The sequence below is a fragment of the Salmo salar genome, chromosome 09 (assembly GCF_965601325.2).
Source record: "Salmo salar chromosome 09, fSalSal1, whole genome shotgun sequence".
In the NCBI taxonomy this organism is placed as follows: Eukaryota; Metazoa; Chordata; class Actinopteri; order Salmoniformes; family Salmonidae; genus Salmo; species Salmo salar.
In genome coordinates this window covers 60,079,852-60,105,501 of record NC_138299.1, presented here as the reverse complement: position 1 = coordinate 60,105,501, position 25,650 = coordinate 60,079,852, and the positions used below count along the sequence as shown (strand labels likewise).

Sequence of the window (25,650 nt, the reverse complement as noted above, 5' to 3'; positions counted from 1 at the left end):
GGACGACGCTGGGCCAATTATGCGCTGCTCTATGGCACTCCCAATCACGGCTGGTTGTGATACAGCCTTCATTAAGTCTGTATACCTCATTAAGATGATCCCAAGAGTGTGTATCTCTGTAAGTGTGATGATGCTTTGCCTTGGCCTTGGGCAGAGCTAAGAGGGAAGAAAACCAGCATCGTAAAAGGTGGCCTCAAGTCACTTACGGTCTCAGGCATCTCTCCAGTTATGGCTGGCCACAGGCATAATGGAGTGTAGCAGTTGCGTTTTGCTCTGTGTGTGTGCGCGTGTGATAGAGAGAGTTTGTGTGTGTATGTATGTGAGAAAAGGAGAGAGCGAGCAAGAGAGAGAGAGTGTGTGTACATCTGAGACTTCATGTCCAGAGGCTGGCAGGCTGAAGGTTCCTCATGTGGCTGGGGACTTGGATTAGCAGTTTACTCACATTCATGCTACATACCACATCTACACACATTGCATATACAAGCAGCTTACCGGTATATAGCCTAAGCACCAGTGAGAAGAAATCTATTCAATAAAACTCTATTCTCAATTCTTCAGATTGCTTTTATTTTTTATTTAAAAATATCATCCAAGCATTTACAGAGTAGTAAAACAAATCAATCTATGCAACTGTTAACAGCATTTACAGAAAATTAAGAAATATATCGATTTTTATTCATATAATTATAAAAACAAGGAACAAAAAAAGAGAGAGTGAGAGAGGCCAGAGGGGTGGGAGGTGGAAAATGTTCAGCAGACCCTGATAACCTCCTTGGGTAGCATTCCTAGCTGAGTGACAGCAGAGTTAACCAATTAGAGGCTCTGGGAATAGTCTGGTCCGCCCATGTGAAGGAGAAACATCCACTGCCCTGGCACCTTCAGACTGATACTCCTTTGGGACTCCCAATGTGGTGTTCTATCCCATGAGGCTTTGCAAAATTGGGCACAGAAAAAAGCATCGTGGCTTTGGTGGTGTTATAGAGATCTCCATCACCCTGGAGATGAGTCACCCTCTCTGTCACCCATACAGAGAAGCTTTTTCCTCAGTACCACAGCCTGCTCTGCAGCCTGAGCTCTATGTTTTTACTTCTGTGTCCTAATAATACAGCCAGAGCTCTATGCCATTTTTTCTCAACCTTTATTTGTGCCTGGGACCACCAAACTGTTTACATTATAACTAGCTCTTAAGAACTGACTAAACCAAGGCCAGTTAACCATCGCAGGGACCGGTGAGCAACATCTCAGGGACCAGTACCGGTCTCCATAATACAGTGTCCTAATAATTCAGCCTGAGCTCAATGCTGTTTCTTCTGTGTCCCTGTGATGTCCTCCTCCGTGTCCCCGTAATGCTCTATGTGATCATGATGCGCTCGAAACCACAGAACTTCCAGCGTTTCTCCAGGCTGGCGCCTACCCCGGTCAACTCCTGTTTGAAGGTACAGGGCAGCCGACCCAGTAGAGCATCCACCTCCCCTGTATTTATCTGAAACACACACACAGACACACTCAATGTAAATACACAGATTTGATAAATACACTCCCACACAACCACATGTACAAACACAATACAAACACAGATGACACACACTCCTACAAGCTCAAAAAGAGCCACACATCTCTAAAAAACAGATCTGATTGACAAACAATAAAACGCACCCACCCACACCCATACCCACACCCACACACACTATACATCACAAACCCACACCTACATATGCAATAGCACCACATTGGCATATAGCATCACTTTAAAAAGGTGAGATTACACAAAACAATGACAGCAGGAAGCACTGTATAATTTTATGCAGAGAAAAAAACACATTTGTAAGAACCAGAAGGTTAAACCTGTCAGTATGCATTAAGCACTAGCGTAGATATGTGTGTATCACCATTAACAACGTAGCAGTGCATCATGAACACAGTAGATAAGTAGAGAGTAATGTTGTTAGTGGTGAATCCAGCCAGTACTGTTGACAAAGCCCTGTGGGCTTGTTGTGTAGTGTTACAGAGAGGTAGCGTGGGAACAAAAACATCCTCAGACAGAGTGGAAAAGCCAAAGGGAGAGAGAAGGAATGAGTCAGTGTGGTGAAGGCGCAGAGGTTTTAATGAGTTGGCGGGGGGGAATGGTCATACAATATATTCACAAGGGCCTCCTCATGGAGGTAGCAGTAAGAGTAGTCATGTCTAAAGGCCTCAGAGTGGAGGTGGGCTGGTGGTCCCATAGTCCTTTATCTGACGGCCTCATCATCGAGGTAGAGTGAGAGTGGCCTTATATTATATCTGAAGGCCTCCTTGCCTCGGTGGCAGTGAGTGTAGTGGTCATATACACAGTGTACAAAACATGCTTTTGTCCAGCCTGGTTTAGGCAAGGCATGGCTACTATGCCCCTCTGGGTTTCCACCAGCCATGTTATCGGATAGAGGTTTGGGTCGGCACGATATATCGAAAAGAGATGTTATTCATACACTGAGTGTACAAAACATTAGGAACACCTTTTGAACTCAGAACAACCTAAATTTGTTGGGGCATGGATTCTACAAGGTGTCGAAGGTTCAATAGGGATGCTGGCTCATGTTGACTCCAATGCTTTCCACAGTGGTGTCAAGTTGTCTGGATGTCCTTTGGGTGGTGGACCATTCTGAATACACACAGGAAATTGCTAAGCATGAAAAACCCAGTAGCGTTGCAGTTCTTGACACACTCAAACCAGTGCTCCTGGCACCTACTACCATACCCCGTTCAAAGGCACTTAAATCTTTTGTCTTGCCCAGTCACCCTCTAAATGGCACACATACACAATCCATGTCTCAAGGATTAAAAATCCTTGTTTAACCGGTCTCCTCCCCTTCGTCTACATTGATTGAAGTGGATTTAACAAGTGACATCAATAACGGATCAAAACATTTCACCTGGTCGGTCTATGTCATGGAATGTTTTGAACACTCAGTGTATGTGGTTGAGAGAAAAAGAATCTCTCTTGCAGACGACAGCAGAGGTGAGAACCAAGGAAGGCCCCTGAGGAGCCCGACATGTGGAGATGGGTGTTTAAGCGAAGCGTCGGAATAAATGAAACAGCTCAGCTTTGTCAGGGAGAGACAGGAATGATCCAGATCTAACAGGTCTCAGTGTCTTGGGAAATTACACTCAGACACTATATTCATGTCTATGGTAGCTATAGAGATTGGAGGCAGTGGGACTTGCCTTTGCTTCAACCCCAACGCTAACCTGGGGATCAGCATCAGGGGGATCAAATTTGAGGAGAAGGATCTGGCTGTATGAGGAAACTCTTGCTGTACGATGGGGCTCTGCTGTCACAAGGGGATGATTCACATTTCATTTGGGGGAGGCTGACTGCACCAGGGTGCTCCAACTGCACCGTGTGGCCCTGGAATACATCAGGACAATACTGTATGACAGCCCAGTAGGGGTGTTTATTCCAAGTTTGTGCTCTGTGTGTGTGTTGTGCCAGGATGGATGTGTGTGTTTGTGCGCGCGTGTGCTGGAATAGTGCGCCAGGATGGCTCCTGCTGCTCATCATGACATGCTGTGTGTGTGTCAGTAGCTAGATTTTCCTGCAAATGTTCAAAAATCAGCATATTCTTTTTTTGCATTTTCCCACCAGAGATGTGTTTGCATCAAACAGACTTTTTGCGTATAAAAGGTTGTGATTGATGACGTAGTGCACATAAAGACAACTTGTGTGGTTAAATTCCCATGTACTGAATAAAAAACACAAGTTAAGTGGATATCCATTGCATTTTCAACTCTACTCATGGTTTTGTCACAAAAACTGTTATGTAATATAGCAAATGTGCCCACTCTGGTCTTGGCACGTGTGCTCTAGCCAACAGCTCGCAGAGCGTGTATGCTACCTACATGATAAGATTATTATGGATAAGATCATTTGTATTTCTCAAACGGCGGCCAAGCATTGATCATCATGTCACCAGAATAAGACCCTTGATACACCCTTGCACATTCACCACCCTTTAAAGTTCATCATAACTTATTTCATCTGTAGCCTAATAAACTGCATGCTTTCCCGAGTCATAGTGGGAGGACCACACAACATATCATCGCATCACTCCAAGTTTACTTCCATATGATGGTTATCATATCAATATTTGCGCATAAAGGCGTTTCCACTGCCATTTCTCGCATAATACATTTTACCAACACAAAAATATCTCACCATTTCTCGCATAATACATTTTACCAACACAAAAAGATCCCACGACGTCGAACTAACACATCGTCTGTTGACATTTATACAATTGTGCCGGCATTTCCTGTTGCAGCCCAGGCGTGACTTTTTTCATGTGTCAGGAAATTCATCCACATGAAATGGTTGGATGGAAACCTGGTTAGTGTCAGTGTGTGTGTGTCAGTGTCAGCGTGTGCCAGCAGTACCTTGGTGTTCAGCCGCTGTAGATAGGAGCAGATGTACTCGATGCTGGCTCCAAACGGATGGACATGGAGGAATGTAGAGATGATCCCTGAGGAAGGAGAAAGAGATACCTCAATACAGTGTCAATCAAACTGGCAATAGCATTACTCTATACCTATAACTCTATAACCATTATATATAATGATTGATTCACCCATCTTATCATACAGTAGTATAGGTTATTACTTTAGTGTTTGAGTTATAGTTCTAAAGTTATACTATGGTATAATTCCATTCAGTCTGTGTTCATTAACCCATTTGTCCAACATGAAAGCCAATGAGAACATGCCATCCAAAGTATCAAACTGTAGACCGTTAACGTATAGCTAATCTATAACTAACTAACAACATTAAGTTTGAGTGTTGATTCATTCACCTATCTGTCCAACATGAAAGCCAGCGAGAACCTCGCATTCAAGAGACCACTCTACTTAACTCATCTTGTCTGACTGAAGTGAAAATGTATCTGTTCTCTTCATGTGTGTCTGTCTTCCCCAAAACACTCCCAGCTCTGTGGAAGACTTGTGTTTTAACCGTCCAGATTAAGAGAAGTGAAGACTTTGATGCTGCTCTCTACATTAAAGCTTCTCTGATCAGAGCAGCATGGGGCTTCACGCCCCCATGCACTCACACACACAAAGGGGTTTCGCTCATCCCAACAATAACATCTGCTATCAGCTAATTGATGTGATGATGCACTACTGATAGTCCTAAACCCCTGTGTAATAACATGAGCCCACTGAGGAGCCAGCTCAGAAAACAAACACACCAGGTGAGACACTGGAGGAGAACAACTCTTTGATCAGAAGTGTGTTTTAATGGCTGTGCTTGAACCAATGATATACAGAAAAGCATAACTTAAAATCAGTCTATATACTTTGAATGGGTCCAAAAGCCTCCAAATGTCCAAATCATTAATAGCAAATTAATCAGAACTTTATGTTTAGTTGTAAAGGGACTTGTGGAGAAAGCAGTAGCTGCTCTGTTCCAAAGCCTAGTTATCTAAATTTCATATTGATGCTAATTGACAATGCTAACTTTGTATTTGGTGAAGTCCAGTTTCATTTTCTAACTGAATGTGTAATTATAGCCTAGCCTAGATATTCAGCCACTCTTCAAGAAACATGGAAGTTCAATAGAAAGTGCTTTGTTATTATCAAACTTCAAGTCTTGAAAAAGGCCTAGCATCTGTTCTTTCCTTCCCTATGTCTTTGTTTTGATCAGAGTTTAGTCATCCGTTTTCTCTTCTTTTTAAAGACAATGTTTTGCACACAAAATGCGTCATTCTGGCTGTTTTTCTGCCTGCTTGAACGCCGAATAGGTCAGATACACATAAAAACATGAAATGACCCCGGAAATCGATAATACATTGCCCAGAGATGCACATATACGATATATAACATTCCTTTAAGTGTTCATCTCATTGCTATTCATTTTGCCATCTAGATAGACAGACAAAGCAGTTAAAGATGAGTTCACTTTTGAGCCAATGTCCTTTTTTCTCTGCGGTGCTCACTTCATCTTCAAACAAGATGCAATTTAGAGCGATTCTGACAGAGAGAACACCCAGAATCCTCAGCAGCCATCTACTTCACTGAGCAGCCAAAGTGGGCCGGCATGGAGGGAGTGCCTCATTGACTACCTAACCAACTATGCCAAATATATGATCATTCTAGAATAACACCACTATGGGACAGGACAGGTAACTCCCACTACCACACAATAGTGCGCATCCTGCCATCTGGCATAGGCCTAATCGTAACGCCACAATTCCTTTCCCTTGTATCTCAGCAAGACCTTACTTTCGTAAAACCAATTTGATCCAGGACCAACCATTTCCTGTGGAAAGAACCCTCCACTGAAATGGAGAATGTGCCATAAAACTATGCTGATTAGAAAGTAGAGGTGCTGAAGGCCTCAGTAAACCAGCCAATGAAAACATGTGAACCAGCCCAGAGAACTGGGAATAACCAGGGGAGGAAAACCAGGCTTTCCACAAAAAAACAGCTTTGATGATTGAGGATAGTTTCTCTAAAAATAACCAGTTAAATTAACAAAAAGTGTATGAACAAGCAGGGTCTTTTTCCTAGAGTGGATAGCGCTAGGGGAATGTTCTCCTCTGTATGTACAAATGTTGTTAAAAGGTTGTAGTAATGTTGTCTGAACGTACCAACAAGCAGGGCTTCTCCCTCAGAGTTTACCGGACTAAGGTTACAATAATGTTTGGTGAATGTGTCAAGTAGCAGGGCTTCTCTGAGTGGACAGGAATTGGGGGAATCTTCTCCTCCAAAACTAGGTTAATATAACATTATAGTAATGTTGTTAGGTGAACATACCAACTAGCAAGGCTTCTCTCTCAGAGTGAACAGGATTGGAGGGACTCTTCTCCGGGGGCAGACTCTCCTTCTCCTGACTGCAGGACACCACTTCTAACGCTGTTGCCTCCTACAGGAAAGGAGTTGAAAACACTGTTAGACTGGTAGATGACACACAAACACACACTGTGACGAATCTGGCCAGTGCCTCTGTGACAACAATTTTGGACCCCCTTGTGGCCCCCCTAAATGTGGAGTATGAAATAATTTTTACATAACTCATTTTTGCTATCGTTCTTTTTTTTTTACATCCGTTATTAGACAGTGGCAACGCGGAACACTAATTTAACCCACACATTTTCTAGAGGGACGGCTTTGCGGAACACAACAGTGTGAAGAAGTTGTAAGAAATTCCGCACTAATATTATAGTTCAAGCACACAGAAGGAAATATAGAGGTGAGTAAAATTGTTCATATGTTGTATTTGTATTAAATGTATTACAGAAGTGTAACGTTAGATCAGCTTATCTTAACCTGGCCGTTTGTTACTTTGTGGCAGTATGAAAAAGGATCAAATATATGATCAACAAACTCATGGTGCTGAGTGTTTTTACTTAAACCACACTTCGTAAACGCATTGTAACGGAAAATGGTTAGACATAAAGGGTAGTTACCTAGCAAGTCACTTATTTTAAGTAAATGAATTAATAAGCGTGGTCCCCATTGCTTTTGCTCTTTAGTTTTCACCAAAATTAAGAGAAAGAAGGACATCATGTCAAGGCAGACAGCGAGACAGAGCCAGATGGTTCAGGTGTGGAGAGAGCAAGAGAGAGCAGAGAGAGCAGGAAGACTTGTCCATTGGAGAGACTGAGAGTGAAGGCATAGTAGAGCAGGAAAGTGAGACAGATGGAGAGGCTGAGGTAGAAGCTGAGAGTGAGACACCAACAGAGGAGCCTCGTGCGTCCACAAGCAGTGGACCATCAGGTTTTTGATGTTGAATAAATCTGTGGTTACTTGTAAAGCACTGTAATTAGTCAGTTTATATGGTGTATAGAAATGAGTCAGTTTGTGATTGAAATTAATTCTTATTTTACATGCTATTGGGCTTGTGATATAGATATCAGATCGATTTCAGAAGTTGCCTGATGGCAATGGTATATCTAAAATTACCCAAATAGATACTTTTAATTATATATTTTTTTCTTTGGCAGATATCAGCAAATCCCGGGAGGAACCACCGGTGCAGACAATGATGAACATATACCCAAGAACTCTGATGGGGGACCGGAGGAGGAGCTTCAAGGCGGCTTGGTACCATATCCACCCCTGGCTTGAATATTCAAAAAAAATCTGACTCTGTGTTTTGTTACGCCTGCAGTCTCAGAGAATGTATTTGATTCACAATTGGGTTTTAACAACTGGAATAAGGCAACTTACAAAGAGGGGGGATTTGCAATTCATGCAAGGTCTGAGCGGCACAAACAAGCAATGATTACATGGAGCAACTATCAGAAAGCTGTAAGAAGTAATGCCCTAAACAAGGAACACAAAAAACAGGTTCAAGAAAATCGGGACTATAATTAAACAATAGGAGAAGTACTACTAATTACAGCCACACAAAACATTGCACAAAGAGGACACGATGAGTCTACAGGAGTCAGATAATAAAGGGAACTTCATGGCAATCCTAGAAACAATAGAAAATAAAGGAAAGCCGCACACTCTAAGAGCTCAGATGCAAAAATTTAATCACCAACGTTTCGACAGCGAAGCTGTCTTCATCAGGGTATCATCAAACACTGCGAGATGAGTCATTTATATAGTGTCAAGAGACACACAGGTGTTTGTAATCATGGCCAAGTATGGCCTAATATCATTGGTTAACTCAAATATTTAAAAAAAATGGCATACAAAGAACATACAAAAAGACAAACAAATGGATAGCATACGATCATAGCATTTGTAGTCTAAAATGTATCTAACAAACAATTACAATGGCAAAATCACAATTATCACAAGAATGGCTTCAGATCAAAGTCTATGTTGAGACCGAAGGGAGCAAGGGTCTTTAAATTAAAGATCCAGGCAGCCTCTCGTTTCAACAATAAATATATATATATAATATATATATATATATTGGTATCGAACATGTCACCCTCCCGAGGAGAGGGGGTGACCTTGATAATTTATTGTTGAAACGAGAGGCTGCCTGGATCTTTAATTTAAAGACCCTTGCTCCCTTCGGTCTCAACATAGACTTTGATCTGAAGCCATTCTTGTGATAATTGTGATTTTGCCATTGTAATTGTTTGTTAGATACATTTTAGACTACAAATGCTATGATCGTATGCTATCCATTTGTTTGTCTTTTTGTATGTTCTTTGTATGCCATTTTTTTTAAATATTTGAGTTAACCAATGATATTAGGCCATACTTGGCCATGATTACAAACACCTGTGTGTCTCTTGACACTATATAAATGACTCATCTCGCAGTGTTTGATGATACCCTGATGAAGACAGCTTCGCTGTCGAAACGTTGGTGATAAAATTTTTGCATCTGAGCTCTTAGAGTGTGCGGCTTTCCTTTATTTTCTAGTGTTCTACTCCGCTAGCCAGCACCTCGCCTTTAAAGGTGTGCGTTTCTTTTTTCTAGATAATCCTAGAAACAATAGCTAAGCATGACACACAACTGAAAAAAGGTTGACTTCCATTCATAATGCAAAATAGACAAGCAAAGGGATTCAGAATGAGGTTCTGAGTTGTTTGGCAGACATGGTTCGAACAAAAATGATAGAAGAAGTGAAAGACAGTGAGATCTTTAGCATAATGGCAGACAAAACAAAAGATGTAAAAAAAAAAAGGAGCAGATATCTCTAGTACTCAGGTACTATTTCAGAGGAGCTGTCCATGAGAGCTTTCTCCACTTTGAATCGGCTGATCGACTAGATGCAGCAGGGCTTACTGACAAAATCATACACATATTAGAAAGTCATGGTCTTGAATACAAAAACAACCTAGTAGGCCAAGCATATGACGGTGCTTCCGTTATGATTACTGCACCTGTACATAGCCCATCTATAATTTAGCCCAAACAACTACCTCTTCCCCTACTGTATTTATTTATTTTGCTCCTTTGCACCCCATTATTTATATTTCTACTTTGCACTTTCTTCCACTGCAAACATACCATTCCAGTGATTTACTTGCTATATTGTATGTACTTCGCCACCATGGCCTTTTTTTGCCTTTACCTCCCTTATCTCACCTCATTTGCTCACATTGTATATAGACTTATTGTATATAGACAACCCTTTTCTACCCTGTTTTAGATCATATGCTCAATGAGCTTAACAGAAGGTTCACTAGCAAAAACGGTGACACAATGAATGGCATCCAAACTCTAAAACCTACAAGTGATGCGTTTCTCAAAGAGAAGTCCCTGTTTCCATTTGCTAGAATGTATGAATCAAATATTGAGGACTTGGGGCATGAACTACATCAGTTCAGAAGAATTTTAGAAAGGAAAATACAGAGTGGCATGCAGAGACCATCCAGTGTAGTAGAGCTGGCATTATTCATTGAGCCTTATAAAGAACTTTTCTTTGAGCTCTTTAAACTGTGCAAGATAGCTGTTTCAATCCCTGTTAGTACTGCTTCTTGTGAACTGAGTTTTTCTGCACTAAAGCTGGTGAAAACGTATCTCAGGTCCACAATGTCAGATGACAGATTAAGCAATTTAGGTGTATTAAGTATTGAGTCAAGGAGGGCAAATGCCTTGAGTCTAGATGAATTTGCTGGTCTTTTTGCAAAAAACCCACAAAAAACGGAGAGTACAGTTGATGTGACCTGATACTGAATATGTAATGCAAATGAAAATTATAATGGAAATGCAAATAAATTGTTGAATGATTATGAACATGGTCTTTTGCCTGCTAATGCAGGCCAGAACTGGTATTTCCGCAGCTCACACGCGACACTTAATGCTCTGCCAGGTTGACCATCCGGCTGGACAGTGACCTCAAACACAATCTTCGATGCGAGGAAGCTATATTTCTGAAGCACTTTGGTCGAGATGATTCATCATGATGGCATCTTCCTGGGGTCCTGCTGCTCCACGGCTGTTCTCTCTAATTACTGAAGTACAAAAGGCTCTGCTTTCCTCATCAGTGGCTCCATCTCCATTGAGTAAAGTGCCAGTCACACCGTTAGGTCCATCAGGCAACGTGCTGCTGGGGTTGAATCGAAGTTGGCTGCCAGAGGATTCAGTATGCATGTGAAGCGCTGACGCAGTGACTTCAGGAGGACCTGTGCCAACTGTTTTACCACAGTAGTTGAATGCAACTGTGCCTCAATGTTGAGGATGCACGGTACCAGATCAGACAGCAACTGTCTATCAGTTTGAAGTCGGTCGGTGTGAATTGCGAATGAATCCAGGAACTTCACAAGCTGCTCTAGCTTGGCCCAGTCACTGGCAGCAAGTTGGTAAAAGTTGGAGAAAAAAAAAATTGAAAATCATTTGATTTTTACCCAAAGATTAGAAAAAAATATATGGTTTTAGTAGTTTTAGTGTAATTTCAGTTTACTAAATAGATTTTTCAATTGTTGTTTTTATACTATAATAACCTCGACATACACACAAAGTTAATGCCGTTAATTATTTTATTGATGTCATTAATCGAATCTCCATTTTTCACCGCACGGACCCTTTTTAAGTGTACGTGTTTCCGCATGGACCCTATAACTCACAGACACTGCACTCGGTGGCAGCTGCTGTTATGTAGCGCTGTCTGTCTGAAAAATCCCCTTTGCTCACAGGTTTGACTTACAGAAAGTTCAATCAAACACATTCCCAGGCATTTCTTTCGATAACAACAACAAGATCATTTGTACAGAATAGCTAGCTAATTATAATAACGTTAGCACACTAGCTAACCAAAATAATATTTACAATGCCATTTGGCTGAATGCCTCTTTATATAACTAACATCCCACAACAATTTTAATCAGAACAGGACATCCATTCCATTTAGCTACTGTTTTTGTTAAAGGTCTCAGGTCAAAAGATTTATCGCAATTATCCCAATTCTAGTTGTAATAGCTTGTGGACTAGTGCATGTTGAAGTCGCCTAGGCTAGATCTAATAGTTGTATTAGCCTACATCATTCAGACCGGGCTGACCTGTTGTTATTGTCTTCTGTGGAATTCATAACACTGTTGGGCAAGTTTAAATGCTCTTTGTTCTTTGTAGAGCCAGTTATTTTTTCCTGTAGTCAACCATACAATCTGAAATTGGGAGAACACTCACTTAAAATGCCTGGCTGTCGCTTTAACAGTACTTGAGTGTATGTGTATTTGTGAGTGCGCAAGTGTTAAACTTTAAGAACATTGAGGGACTAGACAGGCCTACTTAAATATTGGAAGCATTTTGTATCTGATACAGATTTTTGTGTGTTTTCGTCCCTTACAATCACAGCATAGTATGCCTGTAACTCAATGCACTGCTTTTTAAATTGAAAAAACTTTCTTTAGGGTCAAATTTGAACAAATTCAAAAATTACTATTAATCACAATTAACTACAGAAAATTATGAGATTATTTATTTTAATTGTTTGACAGCACATACATACACACACAATCAGTACCCAGCAGCACCTGAAAACACACCACACACACTCACATCAGACAGATGCAGTGGAAGATCAGAGGGGAGACAAATGCAGGAAGATAATTCAGAGAGGGAGCCGACAGCAATAGTTCTACCAGAGGGTGGAAACAGAGATAGAGAGAGAAAGCTGAGAGTGTTAGCGATGCTAATGATCAAGCTTTTGTTTACTGTGGGCTTCTGACAGGCTGGCAGAGGGAGGGTCGGGTATGTGTGTTTGTGACTGATGTACAGTGCCTTCAGAAAGTATTCCCCTTGACTTATTCCACATTTTGTGGTGTTACATGAATTAAATATTTTTTTTCCCTCACCCATCTACACACAATACCCGATAACGGCAAAGTAAAAACATGTTTTACATTTTTTTTGCTAATTTATTGAAAATAAATACAGAAATATCAAATTGACATAAATATTCACACCCTTAAGTAAATACTTTGTAGAAGCACCTTTGGCAGGGATAAGTTTGTAAGAGCTTTGCTGCACACCTGTATTGTACAATATTTGCCCTTTATTCTTTAAAAAATTCTTCAAGCTCTGTTGATTGTTGATCATTGCTAGACAGCAATCTTCAAGTCTTGCCATAGATTTTCAAGCCAATTTAAGTCAAAACTGTAACTAGGCCACTCAGAAGCAATCAATGTTGTCTCGGTAAGCAAATCCAGTGTAGATTTGACCTTGTGTTTTAGGTTATTGTCCTGCTGAAAGGTGAATTCATCTCCCAGTTTCTGTTGGAAAACAGACTAAAACAAGTTCTTCTATAGGATTTTACCTGTGCTTATAGTTGTATTATGTTTTTATCCTAAAAAACTCCCTAGTCCTTGCTGATGACAAGCATACCCGTAACATGATGCAGCCACAACCATGATTGAAAATATGAAGAGTAGTACTCAGTAGGGATGTGATAAATAAACCATTTTGCTTAACTTTTAAACTGACATGAATCGTTTTGGGGTTTTTTTCCATTAAAACACATTTTTTTTATCCAAGTCAATTTACAATGCAGAATAATTGTCCTATTACGCATGTATGACCGCTACGGCCGAGCAATAAAGTTATATCTACAACAACCCTTTACAGTCATAGAACACAGCTACAGTAACATGTCGATAGCGAAAATTGATAACTTTTCAGACAAATAAAAAAATGCCACATCAAGTCTGTACCTTTTCAGACAGTAGAATTCTGCTCCGTTGTAAAATGTTCTGTATTTTTTCCCTGACAACAATACACGTCACTGATTGATGTGCTGCTACAGTTTTTTATGCAGTGTTTTATGGTAGGGTAGCAATGTGTTTTATTTAAACTAAATGTTTTCGTAAGTCACTGTATTTAACAAACTTTAAAGTACTTTTTTAGGAGAGAGTGGTCTGCGCACAGGCAGCAGACAAGCAAGCTGTGCGCAGCAGCTCAATATTATTTGATTGACAATTCTGGTTGCCTAGTGATGATTTAAATCCCGCTTCAGAAGCCACATTCCTTATAGTCAAGTAAAATGTCTGTTTCGTGTCGGCATCATGTTGGAATTTAAAAAAACTGTAGTGTAGCCTACCCTAACAGACAGGCAATCAAACATGCATGGGGCCACATTCCATGATGCCTAAAAAGCGTAATCAATACAGGTTACCAGTAGCCTACTGTAATTTCATATGAGGCAAAAATGAAGAGTAGGCAACCCTGTGCACGCAAGACTAGCCCGAAGACATTGGTGCCATGAATAAACTAGGATATTCTACACGCAACAGACCAAAGACTGAACGCACTTGCATCATTAGAGACACCTGGCAGGCAGGCCAGCACGAGGAAGAGAGAGGCAGAAGAAGGCAGAAGCATGCTCATTTGTTTTGGTAATTTGCATCTTGCAAAGTCTTGTCTTGCATGCCTTATAAATTCCCCAAGTAGCCTAAAATTCGCCTCCTCCTCTGGTTTTATTTTAATTACACAACTTCCCCAGGTCTTTGTAGCCTATCGGCTATAACACAGAAAATAATATGTTTTGTCATAACAGAACTGTGATTTTAATTAAGTGAAAAAAAAACACAGAAAAAAAACATTGTTTTTCGGGTAGGGATCTTTCATAAAGTTAAGGATCCCAACTTTGTTTCAAAGTTTAAATGCTCAAACCCCTAGTACTCAGTGATATGTTGTGTTGGATTTGCTCCAAACATAACGCTTTGTATTGAGGACAAAAAGTACATTTCTCTGCCACATTTCATTCCAGTATTACTTTAGTGCATTGTTGCAGACAGGATGCATGTTTTGTAAAATTTTATCTGGTTATCATTTAGGTTAGTTTTGTGGAGTAACTACAACATTGTTGATCCCTCCTCAGTTCTGTCATATCACAACCATTGGCCTCATGGTCAAATCCCTGAGCGTTTCCCTTCTTCTCCATCAACTGAGTAAGGAAGGACGCCTGCATTTTGTAGTGACTGGGTATATTGATACACCATCCAAAGACTAATTAATAACTTTTCCATGCTCAAAGGGATATTCAGCATCTGCTTTTTAACATTTTTACACCACATCTATCAATCTGTGCCCTTCTTTACGAGCAATTGAAAAACCTCCCTGGTCTTTGGTTGTATCTGTGCTTGACATTCACTACTCAATTGAGGGACCTTACAGATAATTGTATGTGTGGGGTACAGAGATGGGGTAGTCATTAAAAAAGAATGTTAACTACTATTATTGAAAAACAAAGAATTACTCCGATAAAAATTACTCAGACAACTTTCAAAATCTCGCTGAAGTTTCTAGCACAAGCATTATTAGCTAGCTGGGAAGGGCTCACCAGGACGACTGACTAAACTGACTGAACCGAATCTGTTCGTCTCCCCTCGACTCTTGCTGCGCGACATATGTCATAAATTTGGGCACCATGCGTGTACTCTGGTTTAGCCTAATTAAACTTGCCTGTGCTACGTTTTTACAGACAAAGCGTAATTTACCAAATTAATGCTTGTGATGCGCACCCATCAAATGATGCAAATGTAAGAACAGCCTGCGTGTACTGGACTTGAAACAACGATACAGATGTAACCATGTGCCATTTAATGTATTATCTGACTGGTACTAGTGCTCGCAAGTCCAAATTCCATATGCATTTCAGAGGTCACATTTATACGTGAGTGTAAAAATATATAAATAATCTAATCTAATCTAATTCCTCAAGGCACACTGTTTGGGAACCACTATGTTATGGGACAGGACCTTGATTTCCTAAACCAGTTGTGTTGGGTGATTTATCCTGCAACAAATAAAGTCCTACTGCATAAGATTGGCCTGTAATGATCTGTCATGTAATAATCTAAGGAGAGGAGAGGAGAAAAGAGGAGAAAGAGGGAGGATAGAAAGAGAAATAGAGTGGAATAGAGAAAAAGAGGAACAGAGAGAGATTTAAAGCCCTTTTCTACTTACATTGACTTGATTAGCCCTCTCCTCACTCGCTCTGTCCTCTTGCAGGGACATCTCCAGCTAGAGTCAATTATGAAAATTAGAAAAGCCGTCACCGTCTAACATGTCAGATTCTTATGTAAATAGACAAACACACACACACACACACACACACACACACACACACACACACACACACACACACACACACACACACACACACACACACACACCACACACACACACACACACACACACCACACACACACACACACACACACACACACACACACACACACACACACAGAGGGGGAGAGACAAAGGAGGCAGAGAGAGGAGTGAAAATACAGAGGGTGCCGACAGCAATAGTTCTAACAGAGGGAGGAAACAGAGAGAGAGAGGGAGGAAACAGAGAGGGAGGAAACAGAGAGAGAGAGGGAGGAAACAGAGAGAGGGAGGAAACAGAGAGAGAGAGGGAGGAAACAGAGAGAGAGAGAGAGAGAGAGAGAGACAGAGCTGAGAGTCTTAGCAATACTAATGATCAAGCTGTTGGTTACTGTGGGTTTCTGACAGGCTGGCAGAGAGAGGGGGGGATGGAAGGGTGTTTGTGTCCATATGACTGATGTGTTTGTTTGTGTGTGTGGGCGCTGCCCTGTCTGACCCAGTCGTGGTGGGCGAATACTCCTCACTATGCTATTATGTGTGTGTGATTGGACAAGCCCTTGACTTCCTAACCCAGTTGTGTAGGGTTGATTTATCCGGCAACAAATAAAGTCCTTCTGCACTGGATTGGCCTGTAAAGGTTTGTCATGTCACTGGAAGAGGAGAGAGAGGAGAGGAGAAAGAGAGGGAGGATACAGACAGAAAGAGAGAGGGGAATAGAGAAAGAGGGAGAGGGAAAGAGAAAAAGTAGAGCAAGTGTCACAGCCCTTTTCCACTTACATTGACTTGATTAGCACTCTCCTTGCTCCCGCTGTCATCGTGTAGGGAAATCTCCAGCTAGAGTCAATTATAAAAATGAGAATGAGATGAGCAAGGCACTCAACCCCAAATATACCCCTTCCTCCAGGAGTTACCTCAGTGACACATTAATTCCTACCTGGTATGGTGTAGAAAAGGCCAATGTGATCACTGAGCTGAAGGACGTGCCAAAGCTGGCCATCACATCAAATGGGTGGACCAGTCTCTGTCAGGACCACTATCTCACTGTTACAGTGCACTACACAAGCTAGGGCAGTGTAAAACAGAAGGTCCTCCACACCAGGGCAGTGTACAAATCGCAAACTGGCGAAGTAGTGGCAAAGGAGATCTCAGACATTCTGGAAGAGTTTGAAATAGAGCCAATCAAGATTGTCAGCTCCTGTTTTCCCAGCCTATCTTTTTCTCGCCCTCCTGGTTTTTGACCCTTGCCTGTCCTGACCCTGAACACACCCGCCTGACCTCTCTGCCTGACCCTGAGCCTGCATGCCGTCCTGTACCTTTGCCTCTGTTGCTGTAATAAACAGTGTTACTTCGACACGGTCTGCAACTGGGTCTTACCTTATGCTGATGGTACGAACTGGCTATGACTGACCCAGCAGATCCGGGCCAGCTGCGCAATGCCATCTCCTCCCAAGGAGCCAACATCGGGAGACACGAGGAACTGCTTCGTGGCCTTATGGAGGGGGTCCAAACGTTGGTTGAATGCCATGACCAGGCATTGGACGGTTTGCTGGAGCAATTCCGCGGGTTGTCTGGGAGACAGCCTACCACGGTGGTAACCCCATAGCCCCTCAGTAACACAGCTGCTGGCAGCGCCGTCTCATCGGCCACTCCACCTTCTCGGGAGCCCCGTTTGCCCCCCCCCCCCCCCCCCCCCCCCCCAGCCACCTGTCGGGTGTTTCTAGCTCAGTGTGCCCTCATTTTCGAGCTTCAGCCCTCCTCCTTCCCCTCAGGCTATCTTGGAATGATCCATCTCATCACGCTGACGTCCGGGAGGGCTCTCACCTGGGCTACTGCTGTATGGGAATAGCAGCCGGCCATATGCGTTAGTCTAGAGGAATTCGTGACAAGAGGTGAAGAAGGTTTTTTATGGCCGTTCTCCGGGGACGAAGCTGCCCGGAGGCTAATCCAGCTTCAGCAGGGCTTCTGCAGTGTGGCTGACTATGCGGTGGATTTCCGCACGTTGGCAGCAGAGAGTGCTTGGAACCAGGAAGAACTGTTCGATATGTTCCTGCACGGCGTCTCGGAGGAGGTCAAGGACGAGCTTACTGCTTGGGAGTTACCTACGGATCTCGATTGCCCTCATCGCTTTGACCATCCGAATCGATGGGCGACTACGGGAACAACGGAGAGAGAGGAAATTCGATTTTGCTCGCACACCCAGGGATCCCACCTTGCCTCCGAGTCAACCCAGAAGCTCCTGACGTTCTCGTTGCCGAGAGGACCCGAGGCTTCCTGACCTGCCCTTTTATTTACGAAAAAAATAAAATAAATTAAGAAGAGAATTAACATTGCTTTATTTTCTGAAATGTAAAATAAATAAAAATAAACTATTATTTACAGCAAAAGAAACAGCGATGTTTTGAACAAATCACTATTATAGACTCTAATGCTGTGATGATGGAAATATAAAATGTCTGTACTCTCTGTCGGGACCGGAGACCAAGGCTATGGATACCTACATTGGGGACTCCCTAACTGCTGGATTTATCCGTCCCTCTTCCTCTCCCGCTGGCACAGGCTTCTTCTTCGCTGAGAAAAAGGGCAAGACCCTGTGCCCGTGCATTGACTACCGGGGACTCAACAACATTACGGTTAAGAACCGTTACCCGCTACCACTCATATCCTCGGCCTTTGAGCCGCTCCAGGAGGCCACTGTGTTTTCCAAGCTGGATCTACGGAACGCCTACAACCTGGTGCGGATACATTTTACATTTTAGTCATTTAGCAGACGCTCTTATCCAGAGCGACTTACAGTAGTGAATGCATACATTTCATAAAAACATTTTTCCGTACTGGTCCCCATGGGAATCAAACCCACAACCCTGGCGTTGCAAACACGTTGCGAACACCATGTTCTACCAACTGAGCCACACCCTCCCCCACACCCTACGAGAGGGGGACGAGTGGAAGACCACCTTCAACACGGCCAGTGGCCACTACGAGTATCTGGTCATGCCCTTTGGCCTCCCCAACACCCTTGCTGTGCCAGGCTCTGGTGAATGATGTTCTCCGTGACATATTGAACCAGTTCGTCTTTGTCTAAATTGATGACATTCTCATTTTCTCCCACTCCCCTCAAGAACACATGCTCCATGTCCGGCAGGTCCTTCAACCCCTTCTGGAGAATCAGCTGTTTGTGAAGGTGGAGAAGTGCGAATTCCATCGCTCCACCATCCCCTTTCTGGGTTACATAATCTCTGCTGGGAGTGTCCAGATGGATCCCGGAAGGGTGAGAACAGTGATGGATTGGCCTCAGCCTACGTCCAGGGTGCAGCTGCAATGCTTCCTGGGGTTCGCCAATTTCTATCGCCGCTGTATCTTGGGTTACAGCACCCTGGCTTCCCCCCTGTCAGCACTCACCTCGCCCAAGGTTCCGTTCACATGGTCCCAGTCTGCTGACTGCGCGTTCCGGGACCTCAAACATTGCTTCACCACAGCTCTCATCCTGGTTCATTCGGACCCATCTCATCAGTTGGTGGAGGCCGATGCTTCGGACGTCGGAGTGGGGGATGTCCTGTCCCAGCGTTCTGCCCTTGACCTCAAGCTACATCCCTGCACCTTCTTCTCCCATCACCTCAATGCCACGGAAAAGAACTACGATGCAGGGAATCGGGGGCTTCTCGCGGTGAAAATGGCGTTGGAGGAATGGAGGCACTGCCTGGAGGGGGCGCAACATCCGTTCATCGTGTGGACTGACCACAAGAACATGGAGAATCTCCGCACCGCCAAGCGGCTCAACTCCAGGCAAGCCAGATGGGCCCTGCTGTTCACACAGTTCAACTTCTCCCTCTCATACTGGCTGAGATCCAAGAATGTCAAGCCGGATGCACTGTTTTGCCACTATAGCCCCCAGACTACTACCCCGGAACCCAAGACCATCCTTCCCACCTCATGCCTGGCGACGGCACTCAGTTGGGGAATAGGGAAGCAGGTCCATGAGGCGCAACGTTCCCAGCAGAGCAGACGGTGTCAGGAACAAACATTTGGTTATCAGGGGGCCCTGATAACCGGATGTTTGTTCCCGACACCGTCCACTCTGCTGTCCTGGAGTGGGCCCACTCCTCCAGGCTGGCCTGCCACCCGGGTGCCCGTCAGACCCTGGCCTTTGTGTGATACCGTGGTCCCGGACGTGTCCGCATTCGTCGCCACTTGCACAGTTTGTGCACAGATCAAGACTCCTCGGCAAGCTCCGGCTGGTCTCCTCCAACCTCTGCCTGTCCCCCACAGTCCCTGGACTTTGTCACAGGTCTTCCCCCATCTGATGGCAACACCGCCATTCTGATCGTGGTGGATCGGTTCTCCAAAGCTGCCCACTTCATTCCTCTCCCCAAACTACCCTCTGCCAAAGAAACGGCCCAGCCCATGGTGCAGCACGTATTCCGGATCCATAGACTGCCCGTGGATATGGTCTCTGACCAGGGTCCTCAGTTCTCGCCCCAGTTCAGGAAGGTGTTCTGCAACCTCATTGGGTCGTCGGCCAGCCTGTCCTCCGAGTTCCACCCCCAGTCCAACTGCCAGTCGGAGCGAGCCAACCAGGACCTCGAGACCACCCTGTGCTGCCTGGTCTCCGCCAACCCCACCACCTACAGCCAGCATCTTGTGTGGGTCGAATATGCCCGCAACACCCTTCTCTGCTCTGCCACAGGCCTATCTCCCTTTGAGTGTTACCTGGGGTATCAGCCCCCACTCGTCCCTGAGCAGGAAGAGGTTGGCATACCTTCTGCCCTGATGTTTGTCTGCCGCTGTCGCCGTACCTGGAGGAGAGCCCGGTTGGCCCTCCTCAAGACCACCTCCAGGTATCAACGACAAGCGGATCGCCATCAGACCCGGGATCTGCCCCTCCGAGTGTAGTCTCGCAAACTGTCCCAATGGTTTATTGACCCTTTCCCCATCTCCAAGGTCATTAGCCCCTCTGCTATTCGTCTTCTGTTGCCCCATACCCTTCGTATACACGCCACCTTTCATGTGTCCCGTATCAATCCCGTATCAATCCCGTGTCTCACAGACCTTTGTCTTCCATTTCCAGGCCCACCCCTACTCCTTGTGTTGTCGATGGACTTCCGGCGTACATGGTGAGACACCTCCTGAGGGTTCGACCACAGGGAAGGGGTTTCCAGTACCTGGTTGACTGGGAGGGTTATGGCCCGGAGGAGAGGTGCTGGGTCCCCGCTAGAGACATCCTTGACCCAGCCCTCATCGCCGACTTCCACCGACAGCACCCTGGTCAACCAGGTATGTGCCCAGGTAGGACGCCAGGTGGCGATCCTAGAGAGGGGGGTACTGTCACGGCCTGATCTGTTTTACCTGTCCTTGTGATTAACTCCACCCCCCTCCAGGTGTCACCCATCTTCCCCATTACCCCCTGTGTATTTATACCTGTGTTCTCTGTTTGTCTGTGCCAGTTTGTATTGTTTGTCAAGCTTACCAGCGTTTGTCCTGTCAGCTCCTGTTTTTCCCAGACTCTTTTTCTCGCCCTCCTGGTATTTGACCCTTGCCTGTCCTGACCCTTAAATGACAATATAATATTTTACCAATGTTTTCTAATTTTAATTATTTAATTTCTGGTGCTGACTTGACTGCCGGTTATTGAAGGGAAACGATTTCCTGAACATCAACGCCATAGTAAAACGCTGTTTTTGGATATAAATATGATAGAACTGAAAATGCATGCATTGTCTAACATAATGTCCTAGGAGTGTCATCTGATGGAGATTGTAAAAGGTTAGTGCATCATTTTAGCTGGTTTTATGGTTTTGGTGACGCCTGTCTTTGAATTGACAAAACATTACACACAGCTATTGTCAATGTACTCTCCTAACATAATCTAACTTTATGCTTTCGCCGTAAAACCTTTTTGAAATCGGACAACGTGGTTAGATTAAGGAGATGTTTATCTTTCAAAGGGTGTAAGATAGTTGTATGTTTGAAAAATTTGAATTTTGACATTTATTTGGTTTCAAATTTGCCGCGCTTGAAATGCACCTGCTGTTGATAGGGTGCACCACGGGTGGCACGCTAGCGTCCCACATAGCCCCAAGAGGTTAACCTGCCCGCCTGACCACTCAGCCTGCCCCTGACCCTGAGCCTGTCTGCCGTCCTGTACCTTTGACCCTATCTAGAATTCTGATCTCTCCCTGACCTGACCCTGAGCCTGCCTGCCGTCCTGTACCTTTATCTCTGTTGCTGTAATAAACATTGTTACTTTGACATGGTCTGCATCTGGGTTTTACCTTATCCTGATAGTTTGAAGGTTTTTACGGAGTGATCGTCTCTACTCGCTTCGGCCATGCAGTGCGCCTCGCAAAATTGACTGCTGTCCTCGTTATGAAATTATAAACTTTACCCTGTATATCTAAAAAAATACCTTATACACTTACTGTTCAAAGAAAAATTACCAAAATTATTGCTAATGGTGAACCTGAACAATCAAAATACAATCTATTGTAAGTCCCGTTCCACAGATATAGGCAGATTAGAGTAGTGTCTCCGCTAGCTTACAGCGCATAGATAACAATAACCTAGCAAACAACATAGATTATTAGTTCAATGACAAAGCCTAATATCACGCAAGCCAAATTATTATTTAAATGCTATAGGTGCTGCGTAGATGTGCAAGATCAGGAACAGGCCGCCTAACTTGCGATTGTCAGCACACAAAGCTGGGCACAGTGCACAGTTTGACAAGGCTACTGATAGTGTCTGGGGTTGTTTGGCATGCAAATTGACTTACAGTTGTGGCCAAAAGTTTTGAGAATATTAATTAAATATAAATATTAATTTCCACAAAGTTTGCTGCTTCAGTGTCTTTAGATATTTTTGTCAGATGTCACTATGGAATACTGAAGTATAATTACAAGCATTTCAGTGTGTGTCAAAGGCTTTTATTGACAATTACATGAAGTTGATGCAGAGTCCATTGTTGCAGTGTTGACCTTTCTTGTTCAAGACCTCTGCAATCCGCCCTGGCATGCTGTTAATTAACTTCTGGGCCACATTCTGACGGATGGCAGCCCATTCTTGCATAATCAATGCTTGGAGTTTGTCAGAATTTGTGGGTTTTTGTTTGTCCACAAGTTCTCAATGGGATTAAGGTCTGGTGAGTTTCCTGGCCATGGACTCAAAATATCGATGTTTTGTTCCCCGAGCCACTTAGTTATCACTTTTGCCAAATGGCAAGGTGCTCCATCATGCTGGAAAAGGCATTGTTCATCACCAAACTGTTCCTGGATGGTTTGGAGAAGTTGCTCTCGGAGGATGTGTTGGTACCATTCTTTATTCGTGTTCTTAGGCAAAATTGTGAGTGAGCCCACTCCCTTGGCTGAGAAGCAACCCCACACATGAATGGTCTCAGGATGCTTTACTGTTGGCATGACACAGGACTGATGGTAGCGCTCACCTTGTCTTCTCCAGACAAGCTTTTTTCCGGATGCCCCAAACAATCGGAAAGGGGATTCATCAGAGAAAATGACTTTACCCCAGTCCTCAGCAGTCCAATCCCTGTACCTTTTGCAGAATATCAGTCTGTCCTTGATGTTTTTCCTGGAGAAAAGTGGCTTCTTTGCTGCCCTTCTTGACACCAGGCCATCCTCCAAAAGTCTTCGCCTCACTGTGCGTGCAGATGCACTCAACACCTGCCTGCTGCCATTCCTGAGCAAGCTCTGTACTGGTGGTGCCCTGATCCAGTACCTGAATCAACTTTAGGAGACAGTCCTGGCACTTGCTGGACTTTCTTGGGCGCCCTGAAGCCTTCTTCACAACAATTGAACCGCTCTCCTTGAAGTTCTTGATGATCCAATAAATGGTTGATTTAGGTGCAGTCTTACTGGCAGCAATATCCTTGCCTGTGAAGCCCTTTTTGTGCAAAGCAAGGATGATGGCATGTGTTTCCTTGCAGGTAACCATGGTTGTCAGAGGAAGAACAATGATTCCATGCACCACTCTCCTTTTGAAGCTTCCAGTCTGTTATTCGAACTCAATCAGCATGACAGAGTAATCTCCAGCCTTGTCCTCGTCAACACTCACACCTGTGTTAACGCGAGAATCACTGACATGATGTCAGCTGGTCCTTTTGTGGCAGGGCTGAAATGCAGTGGAAATGTTTTTGGGGGATTCAGTTCATTTGCATGGCAAAGAGGGACTTTGCAATTAATTGCAATTCATCTGATCACTCTTCATTACATTCTTGAGTGTATGCAAATTGTCATCATACAAACTGAGGCAGCAGACTTTGTGAGAATTAATATTTGTGTCATTCTCAAAAATTTTGGCCACGACTAAGAGATCGATGACTGTCACCACAGTTAAATGCAGTTCGACACTCAAGGACCGGACACATCAGTTGTCACAAAAGATTGGATATTTTTGGAAGGTAGAAAGTATAATATGAGATTTTTTTTATCTGGAAACACTGGACAGTTACTTTAACAAATGTAACATGCAATCTAACCGATGCGTGTTATATTAGGATCGGTTTGGGGTTCGCAGACCAACGCATTTGTATTTTTAACATTTGAATTAGGGACCGATGCCTGTCTGTGAATGGTTACATCCCTACTATCTTGATAAAGTATATGGCTAGTATGAAGATGTTTTAGTCTGCGTGTTGGCACAGTGCCATAAACATTGGTGAATGTAAAATGCGGTTTCAGTTTACACAGGCTGGTTTAGTGTAAAGAAGTTAGGTAGCTAGGATTAGTTGGAGTTGTGTTGCTGTGCTTTAAAAAGCAGTGGTAATACATGGCTAATGTTAAAGTAACTGTCCAGTGTTTCCATATTTCTATGAAAAATTACCTATATTTACTTACAATATGAGAGAAATGGTTTTCCTGCCAAAAAAGGGTAATTAAGTATGTTAAAAAGCAGATTTCTGTGTTGTAATGGTGTGGGCATGTACCGGACATTACAAATATGCACGCAAGTACATCGCTGATTGGCCAGCCCATCCTCCTCTAGACCGCTGATTGGCCAGATCATTCTCCTCAGGAGTATGACATCATACTCTGAGGAAATAGCAAGCTTTTTTGAAACGGTCTGTTTAGGATACAAATTTGAGGTGGGGTTTTAAGTGTTTTTTTTCCCTCTAATCAATGCTTTGGCTACAAATATGAATATAGGACGATTCAACAACCTTCTCTGGATATGAGTTAACAGAATAGGAACTTTTAAAAGTTAGATTGTCACTGGACAGTTACTTTAAGATGATAAAGTGGTGGTGAAACTAGTAGTTAGTTTGAATAGGCCAGTTTGATGTAAAGAGGATTGACCCATCTCTCTCTATATATGGCATACTTAAGCAATAAGGCGTGAGGGGATGTGGTATGTTGGCCAATATACCATGTCTAAGTGCTGTTCTACGGCAAGTCTCGAAGCAGAGTGCATGGATACAGCCATTAGCCGTGGTGTATTGGCCATATACCACAAACCCCAGAAGTGCCTTATTGCTATTATAAACTGGTTACCAACATAAATAGAGCTGTATTTTTGTGTCATACTCGTGGTATACAGTTCACATGACTGAAATACCGTTTTAGCCAATCAGCATCCAGGACCCAAATTACACAGTTTATAACAATAAATGACCTGTCCCTCTTCTTTCTATGCATTGTAAATGACCCGTCTCTCTCT

The 25,650-nt window shown here is 43.5% G+C and overlaps 1 protein-coding gene across 1 annotated transcript in view; it reads right to left on the bottom strand.

The window, feature by feature from the left end:
- Positions 1 to 596: 596 nt before the first annotated feature.
- LOC106611501 (ecto-NOX disulfide-thiol exchanger 2) overlaps positions 597 to 25,650 on the bottom strand; it is a 284,053-nt gene continuing 258,999 nt past the window's right edge. Inside the window, exons 12-16 of the mRNA XM_014211765.3 lie at positions 16,765 to 16,821; positions 15,847 to 15,903; positions 6,784 to 6,892; positions 4,411 to 4,496; positions 597 to 1,483 (exon numbers count right to left, since the gene is read on the bottom strand). Of these exons, the coding sequence (XP_014067240.1) occupies positions 1,352 to 1,483; positions 4,411 to 4,496; positions 6,784 to 6,892; positions 15,847 to 15,903; positions 16,765 to 16,821 (441 nt within the window). The 3' untranslated portion in view covers positions 597 to 1,351. The remainder of the gene's footprint in view (positions 1,484 to 4,410; positions 4,497 to 6,783; positions 6,893 to 15,846; positions 15,904 to 16,764; positions 16,822 to 25,650) is intronic.